Raw genomic sequence first — 9,093 nt, 5'->3', positions numbered from 1 at the left:
GTTTCAGGCTTAAATATCTCAAGATGAATCGATATAAACTCGTATATCACAAATGTTAATGCCGATCAATGACATTTACTTGTTACATGTTTGCATTCATTGTATGTATTAGTATAAAAGTATTTTTTTGTTGTTGTTTTTTTCGATCGATATTTAACTCATTATGTCTTTAAACGAATACATTGAAGCGTTCTTTCTTTGCTTTGTTCTTTTTGTTTCGGTTCAATGGTTGTGTAACATGTCTTAATACATGCATATTGGATATTCCCTTTCTTTTCGTTCATAGCAAGGTATGTATACTGTTTAAAAAAGTCGTCACCAATTATTAATGTACATTCAGATTTAATAGAAATAATAATAGTTTGCAATGTTATTCGTTTTTTAATAAATCTTATTGTTTTGTTTATAATTTTGTTGGTATTTTATTTCACTTTCATGTTTGAATATATTTACCTATATTTGTTGTGCTTACCAAACTTCCGATATTGGTCCTTTTGTTACAGTTGTTAATGTCGACTCTTTATAAGTTCACGGAACTATTTATTCTGAATGAGATTGAAAATCTATAATTTCAAACATCTCGAAAACAAATACAGTTAATTAAACACATTGTCATTTCGGGGCCTTTTATAGCTGACTATGCGGTGTGGGCTTTGCTCATTGTTGAAGGCCGTACGGTAACCTATAGTTGTTAATTTCTGTGTGATTTTGGTCTCTTGTGGGCAGTTGTCTCATTGGCAATCATACCACATCTTCTTTTATATGTCAATTTGCCAACAAAGAGATTCAGTAATGTTTCAACAATATCCAATAGTACATGCAAGTCCTGTATCAAAATAAGCTGTATTCTGTATATTGTCAAAGTACTGTCAGGGCCCACCCAAACGAAGCACGAGTAAGATTATTCGCTATTAAGTTAATGAGTTCATAACTCTTTTGTGACATTTTAATGACTTTTCTATATAATACACATATGCAATATCAAATGCAAAAGCTTGACATGAAGACAAAGGAGATACACAAATCTTTGTAGATGGATGCGCAAAGTACACAGAACACTAAAGCCATATGAATGGGTTTGATCGTTGTTGATGGCAGTACAATGACTCAAAGTAATAAACATCTACGTCATTTGGTCTTTGGTGAATAGTGGTATCATGGACAAACATTCTACATCTCTTTATGTTGTATTAAGACAGAAAAAGAAAACGATAAGAAAGTGGGATCCATTGCTTATATAAAACATATGAATCCCATACAAAATGAAAAACACAATTCCTAAGTATAGGTCGTATGTAGAGAACTTTATGTATTACATTTTTTTCATGCATACATGAATAATATCAATACATTTTCTTTTCTTAGAAAACTTTGCAATATGGCAGAAGGCGAAGAAAAGAAAAAAGAGTATCATATCAGGCTATTAACGTTTTTAATTGGACCAGCCACAGAAACTCTCCATCTTTTCTTCGAGATTAAAGTTTTAAACTCTTTAGATTTTTTCATTTTTTTGGAAAAACATAAACATACCTTATTCCATGAATTCCACTCAGCTGTTCCATGCTGTGAATGTGATGCAAGTTGTATTGGGGATTCCCAGAAAAGAGCTTGCCTCAATCGTAGTCAGTTTAATTTGTTATTTGAAACAGACGATAAACGAGAATGTCAATGTCTTACAAAGAAACAACGAAAGCATATAAAACAGTTATGTCTGTGTGGTGTTTCAGCAAAACGAACGTCTACTGTGGACGAAATGGATATCACACTTTTGTCTGCAGTATTCAAGACATGTTGTCCAGCTGGTTCAATTTCCGGAAATCCAAAATGGATAGAAGATATTAGAGATACAAGAAATTACATTTATCATTGTCCAAGTGATAAAATGACAAAGTCTGAATTTGATCGACGATTTGCTATTGTCGAACAATCGGTCTTTAATTTAGCTAGTGTTGTAGGTCCTGTATTTTCAAAAATGATGAAAGGTCAAATATCTTTTTTCAAAAATAGCGATTTGTCCACAATCAAAGAATTCATAAGGAGCAGCAACGATAGTATCCTTCAGGTAAGTTCATTCAAAATCAATCTTTGACAACAGACATAATGACCATCTTAAATGTATTGACTAAAAGGTTTTCTGAAGATTGAGGATTTTATAGTAACAATATGCAGACAACCAACCTGATTAGCGATTTTTCGGACTGTAAGTTATGGTCAGTATATCAACATCGATTCATTATTATAACGTCGGTTATTTGTCTGGTTTAAAGTTATTAAGAGTAGGTTAACGTACATGTATTTGATGTCGCAAAGCCTTGATAAAAAACAATTTCGAACTGAGTAGGGTTGAACGTTCCAATTATTAGTTTGTCTGCATATTGCTATTGTAACATATCAGCTGCGAGTCACAATATAAAGATTTTTGTTGAGTGAGCGCAGCTAACAAGTCATATTGTGTCGGGCAGCTGATATTTTACATTATTAAATGCAGATAATTTGATAATCGATTAATCGGGCTGTATTTGCATCTTTTTGAAGTGTTTTCTTTGTTTCACCAGCAAACCGGAAGATGACTTGATATCTTCGAGTCAAACTTATCAGCGTCGGTTTAAACATTATGACGTCGCTGATATGTTTTGGTCAAAGTTATGAAGACAGGGTCGAGAGTTGCGCAGAGTGATGTAGACAATGGTACGACGACCGATATTGTTGGGACAAGGCTACATTCGTTATATCGCCAACTTTTGGACCAGACTTATAACAATATAAAAAATCGTTTTATTATTTTGCTGCATCGTGATTGTGCTTCAAAGAAATTACATTCCTGAAAAAATACCAAGCAGGTCAACAGGAAGCGATTAATACAAAGCATATAAATTATGAACTTTTGACAAGGTCAATACGTTATATAAAGGTAGCTACGATGATAGTAATTATGGGACTAACAGGAAGTATCGTTGTCTTTTTTTTTTTAAAGTCGACCTATTCAATGGACCTATAGAATCTGCTTTGTACATGCATATCTTTTTTACATTTTTCTTGCATTTGACTTGAAATTTCAATATTCACGTTTACATTAATATTGTGTACTATTTATCGATTTGCATTCATGAATGCTTCCAGAGGAATGTCGAATAACAAACATCTTAATCTTTGCCCTTGTTTGCGTTTTTAAATAATCGTCAAAAATATTCATTTTAATTACAAATATTCACAGATTGTTGAAAGTTTTGTAGAAGAGCAAACACAAACTATTCAAGCACTAGTAGATCAAACAAGAAACTTAGCAAAGGATTCTAAAGACATGAAAACCGAGGTTTTGAGTCACCTGCACCAACAAAAAGGTAATTGCTTATTAACTTTTGATCTGTTTGGAAGTAAAACCAACACCATTGACATCATTATCTAAGTCAGGATTCGGCTTTGCAAATCAGTTATCTTCATGTAAAATGTCTTCAGTTTGACAAACTTAAAAAACGATTTTTCGGAATATCTGTAGTGCCCTCATATACAATAGCTCCAGCTTGTTGTTTACAACTTTGATTGGTAGCTTAAATTTGAACTATACTTTTTAACATGCTTTATAAAGAATTGCAAAAATTATTAACACGTCATATATAAATGATTCAAGTTTTGTGAACGCATTCAAAATTATAACAGGAAAATGAGTAGTCGTCGCACTTGTTATTAAATTATGAACGAGGTTTTCCGTCCAAAATTCTAATAACCAGGTCTTTTAAATGATGACTCTTGCAAGAAACTAACCAAAATGACACAGATAAACATACATTAACTACAACAGTAACCGACATGCTAGATCCAGACATAAATCAAAAGTATTGACAGATTATGTCCTCATCAGATGAAGATAAACAACAAACCAAACCGTATAATGCCAATAAATGGTTTCAGAATAAATGTGTTAATTCCGATGCAAATACCCTATAAATGAATCAATATTAATTATTCAATTAAGAATTGAATGCTTCTTTTTGTAAATTTATTGGGTTGTAAAAGAGTTGACCGAAGTACATTTTGTATGAAGCACTTCATTCTAAAAATGTACGCACGGTTAACGCTTTTACAACCCTATAAAGTTACAAAAAGAAGCATTCAATACTTATAATTACATTTTTCAGCTATGATTATTAAAACACGAATTTTATATATTTTATTATTTAATTCACCTGTGCACTTTATTGTTGGAGCACGTGTTATCATGAATGAAAAGTTGTATTGAGCAATGCAACTGCTTACGGAATAACACGAGATGTGCAGTTAGCCAATCAGAATAAAATATTATAATGAAACATACATCTAATGTAATTATTAACTTACAACCGTATTGTTACTATATCCCTTCTGAAAAAAGTCTGCTTAAATGTTAAGTTACCTTTTAAAAGTAATTGGAGATATTTGGTATGTTTATGGTTCTATTAGTGTCTTACTGTACGTTTATCATACCAGTGCAAGATAAAGAAAATTAATCGTTGCTGTTTCTTTAATCTTTTTTAAGATGATATAGTTATTGAGATGCGGAATATTGTATTTGAGGTCAAAACTGTAATACAAAGTGAAAAATCAAAGGCAACATATCCCGTTAGGAAAAAAATGTCACAGGGTATGTATAATAGGACTTTTTGCATTTGATTATCAAAACTATTTTTTAGATATATGATTGCTCCTGCTATAGTAGAATTTTAATCCTTTGTGCTATTTCAGGGTAAAATTCAATGATTGAAATTCATGTACCTACTGTTCTATGGTTATCATTATAAAAGCTGCTGTACCATTTGTTATCTAGTTCTCTAATAGAAATTCCTTGAACTTTACATGGCGTGTTTTTCTTTTTCAGATCATGATGTATGCTATGTTGAATGGAGGCTGGCAACACCGGGAAACTGGAATGTAGATGAAATTAAAAAAACATTAACAAATATTTCATCTGTGATAGGACAGTGGTTCCATATAGAATTTGTCTATAAAGGGTCATTGTTTATCCAAACGACTATTGAAATGACTGTCCTAAAAACCAAAATTGAGTTTCAACGTGCTGTTAAATCGTTTTTAAGAGATGTCGTTGATTTGTGCGACCTTGATATGGAGACCAAAACTGTAGTCAAAGCGGAAGTTGTACTGTCCACGGAGAAATTTGCAATACGTAAGCATGGTAAGTAGTTATCACCAGTTAAGATATGTTAATTTTTGGAGTGTTTTCCGGGTTTTTTTTGTAGTGTTTTATAGAAAGCAAAAGATTGAGTAACTCCTCGCCCCATAACAATCATGGGACAATAGTATATCACTATTAAAACAAGTCGCACAATGGCCAAAGCGAAAAACGTCAATAATAAACATTGCACCGAATGAGCAAAGTTTGAGCAACCTTACCTCCGCCAAAGCCCTGATGTACTCAAAGTGATACGGATTAAAAATGTGTAATTATAGTCTTAATTCAATGAATGCCTACCTACAATGTAGATAACGTGAGTTCATCCCCGATTCTGATGTATCATGTGATACCAGGATTGAAATCTTGCGTTTGTGTCAGACGCGCGTTTCGTCTACAAGACTCATCAGTGACGCGCGAATCCAAAAAGATTCAAGAAGGCCAAAGGAGGTACGAAGTTGAAGAGCATTTAGGACCAACCATTCATAAAAGAATTGCTACAGATGATTCCTTCAACAAAAGTAATACACCATTGTGTAGAAAAATCAATTCAGATTTACGACATAACAAGTTTTATTGGGGTTGGCAACTGAGAATGCGGAATTTCGAGACCGGGTATCATTTTTAAAAAGTTTTAGTTAAGTACCTTGTATTATATTAAGATATATGAACTTTTTTTCTGAGACACGTGCCTGTGGATCAGACCAATTTACTGCTATTTTGCGTATACGGTAGTATACTAGTTTTATATTTGCTGTTCATCTTATTCTTGACAATAAACATGTTTATAGCACAAACGACACAAGTGCCTTGTAGTTCACTTATAATTCAGTGTTTTGCAATGTTCTTGGGTTTTTGAGAAACATTTAAAACACCGGGGTTTTTCAAAGAAACTCCGAAAAGAAAGAAGGCATTCTTAGCTTGAGTTAAAAAAAAAATCCAGTTTTTAATTGTAATTTAGCGAAGGCTAATATTCATATACTCTTAATGAGTAACAAAATATAAAATACGTTGGTAATATTTAACCCTTTTCAATTAAATGTTAAATGATAACCCGGAGTTTTAAAAATATGGTTAAGAAAATAAAGGAAAAGTATGCGATGCTGTTTACGTAAGTACGTGATACATACTACATTCTGATTAGACAAGTTAAATACATTGGTTTCGTGCTTATAAAAGTTGTTAATTTGAACTTTTTCATTGTTTTTACACGTAATCGTACTGACATATTACCTTTTAAGTAATTTTAAGTCATTGAATTGTTACTCAGGCAAAACATGGACAGTGCTAATACTGACATGTGAAAAATAATTAATTATTAAAATATTCTTCGAAATACAATAACAACAATTTTTATATAGTGTCTATATATCCTAGGCTTGTATATATAAATTCCAAATATATATTTCCTTTGAATAGAAAAATTGCTGAATTCTATATTTTGCAATAATAGCCTTGTAAAACCTTTATTTAACTTTTAAAACATAAGATAATGCAGGGGTTATGATTTCTTATGGCCACCAATACTAACTTACCTTCCATGATCTTTTATTTTAGTTAAAGCATATATGTTACGTCTTACAAAATAAGAAGATGATTGTCTACATTTTTTATTATATTCACTCGAAAAAACGTAGACACACTCTAAAAAAAACCAGATCGTATGACTCGAGAAAACACGATCCCAGCCGGACACTATACTTTAATAGTACTATGACATTTTTTTGTAGCACGGTTAATATCAGAATTCATAAATTTTGTAGTTGCGGAACACTCATTTCCAGAGCAGATTACAACATCAAGATATTCTTGCGATCCGTGTTCCAGTAAACATATTTCGGCAGATGCTACTCAGTATTGTTCCAAATGTCAAAATAATCTTTGTCGGCAGTGTATTAGAAATCACAAGTTGGAAGCAGCATATGTTGGACACAATTTAACAGACATTGACACATTAATTGCCGAAAATATGTGTTTGACGCATGAGGACAGCATTCTTGAATGCTTCTGTGCGGACCATGATTCGTTATGTTGTCAATCGTGTGTGACCATGGAACATACTTCGTGTGAGAGATTGGTTCCCTTACAAGATGCAGCAAAAGATGTGAATCAATCAGTAATGTTTCAAGAAATATCTTATTCCCTATCTAACATTACAACTGCAATAGAAAAGGCAGTAAAAAATGAGAATAAAAACATTAAAAATCTAGATAATGATGAAGTTACAATATTTAATAAAGTTGCCAGTATTAAATTAGGAATCTTTAAACTATTAGACGAATTTGAAGACGACATTAGACGTGAAACTCACATGTTAAAAATGAAAGGACACGATCAATCCGAATTAAATATAAAACAATTATTGCAAATACTAAAACCTATAAAAACTATATCAAATGACCTTAATCGAGCATTTATGTATGGGTCGCAAGAGCAGATGTTTGTCCTGATTCATAAATGTATACCAAATATTTCTGTTCACGAATTAAAACTTCAGGAAATCGTGCCAACTCTTGAGACAAGAAGATTGGTATTCCAACCACCCGAAAACATCCATAATATGGTTAGATCTCTTGGATCAACCACAGTGCAACCTCTGCCATACGAAGCTGGTTATAAGACATCAAAAATTCAACAAGTTCAAATTCCATCATTACCTTCTAAAATGCCAACAAATTTTTCGTTAATCCAAAAAATAGAAATCAAACGTGTTAGTGTTTGCCTCGGCAGTATGGGTATAACAGAAGATAGTCGTCTCTTACTCTGTAACTACAACAATTCCAACTTACTGGTTTATAATAGTGATCTTGGTGAATACTTACAGGATTGCAAATTGCTTGGTCAGCCGTGGGATATCGCTGTTATACCAAACTCAGACAAAGCCGTCGTTACTCTTCTTGATAGGTCTTTTATACAGTTTATCGATACCAAAACAATGACAGCTGGTTTTAAAACGTCTCTACCAGATGTGTGTTACGGTGTCACTTTTGTTAATGGGAGGATTTGTGTTGGTGGATATGGAAGATATATACATATTGTTGATATACAAGGGAAATATATAACTAAAGTGAAGGCTCCAGATGCTGGTAACATATACTATCTACACCCTGGTCCTCTTGATAGTATTTACTTTACACACTTTACTGATAATGCAGTAAGCTATGTAACTTTAGAAGGGGGACATCGATTCACATACACTTCAAAAGATCTAAAAAGGCCACAGGCTGTGATCACCGACAATAAAGGTCAACTGTACGTAGCATGCAAAGATTCGAATAATATCCAACGACTTACACCAAAAGGGGAGTTCTTTGATGTCATCCTAAACGAAAAAGACAATATAGAATATCCAGTCGGCATAGTCTTCAGTAATGATTATCGTAAGCTTTTCGTATTGAATCAATCACAAGACACGTATATCCTCGTTTTTGCCTGTTCATAAACTCAAGAAGGTCAGAATACTATGCGAATCAAAAGATATTCAATATATGCAATACTCTGTTATGATTTATTTTTTTGGTAGTGTCATTATGTTCTTGTACATTGTATCTCAATTCTTTCAATAACTTTTGTAATAAAGATAGATATAATTTTCATTCTGCTATTTTATGTTTTCAAAATGCATAATATGAACCAAGCTTAAGTCTATTGAAAATTTAACTAAAACAATTCATTATACGAAAATGAAAATAGCACACTATAAAATATTGTGAATAAGTAGACTTTCATGCAGAGTCTGGTCTTGTTTAAGGCGAAGCCAAAAATGTTTTAAGATGATTCACATTTTCTTAATACAAATCAGGAATTCATTAAAGAAATGTTTAATTGTAAGTAACGAGAAAGCTTCAGGAAGAAATATGAACATGAAAAACACGTTGGTATCTATCTTGATCACTTGTATTACAAATTAAACAAAAACACAGTTCAAC

At 32.4% G+C, this 9,093-nt stretch overlaps 1 protein-coding gene across 2 annotated transcripts; it reads left to right on the top strand.

The window, feature by feature from the left end:
* The first annotated feature begins 219 nt into the window (after positions 1–219).
* Positions 220–8,809, top strand: LOC139523199 (uncharacterized). Of its 2 annotated transcripts, XM_071317017.1 has the most exons (6): positions 220–290; positions 1,366–2,062; positions 3,215–3,341; positions 4,514–4,618; positions 4,853–5,167; positions 6,928–8,809. In XM_071317017.1, the coding sequence occupies exons 2-6, from the start codon at positions 1,379–1,381 to the stop codon at positions 8,604–8,606; spliced, it is 2,910 nt and encodes a 969-aa protein (XP_071173118.1). In that variant the 5' UTR covers positions 220–290; positions 1,366–1,378; the 3' UTR covers positions 8,607–8,809. The 2 variants fall into 2 exon arrangements, with proteins under 2 accessions (XP_071173118.1, XP_071173116.1); XM_071317015.1 differs by lacking the exon at positions 220–290 and having other exon boundaries at positions 1,259–2,062.
* The last annotated feature ends 284 nt before the right edge of the window (positions 8,810–9,093 follow it).

Source organism: Mytilus edulis, chromosome 5 (assembly GCF_963676685.1).
Source record: "Mytilus edulis chromosome 5, xbMytEdul2.2, whole genome shotgun sequence".
NCBI classification, from domain to species: domain Eukaryota; kingdom Metazoa; phylum Mollusca; class Bivalvia; order Mytilida; family Mytilidae; genus Mytilus; species Mytilus edulis.
Note: the sequence above shows the minus strand (reverse complement) of the source record. Positions and strands in the feature narration are given on the sequence as shown.

Excerpts from the sequence above, each read along its gene's own strand:
- LOC139523199 (XM_071317015.1), top strand. The coding sequence starts at position 1,334 with ATGAATAATATCAATACATTTTCTTTTCTTAGAAAACTTTGCAATATG. Across the intron at positions 2,063-3,214 it reads GCAACGATAGTATCCTTCAG|ATTGTTGAAAGTTTTGTAGA; the intron begins GTAAGTTCATTC and ends AAATATTCACAG. Across the intron at positions 5,168-6,927 it reads ATTTGCAATACGTAAGCATG|TTGCGGAACACTCATTTCCA; the intron begins GTAAGTAGTTAT and ends TAAATTTTGTAG.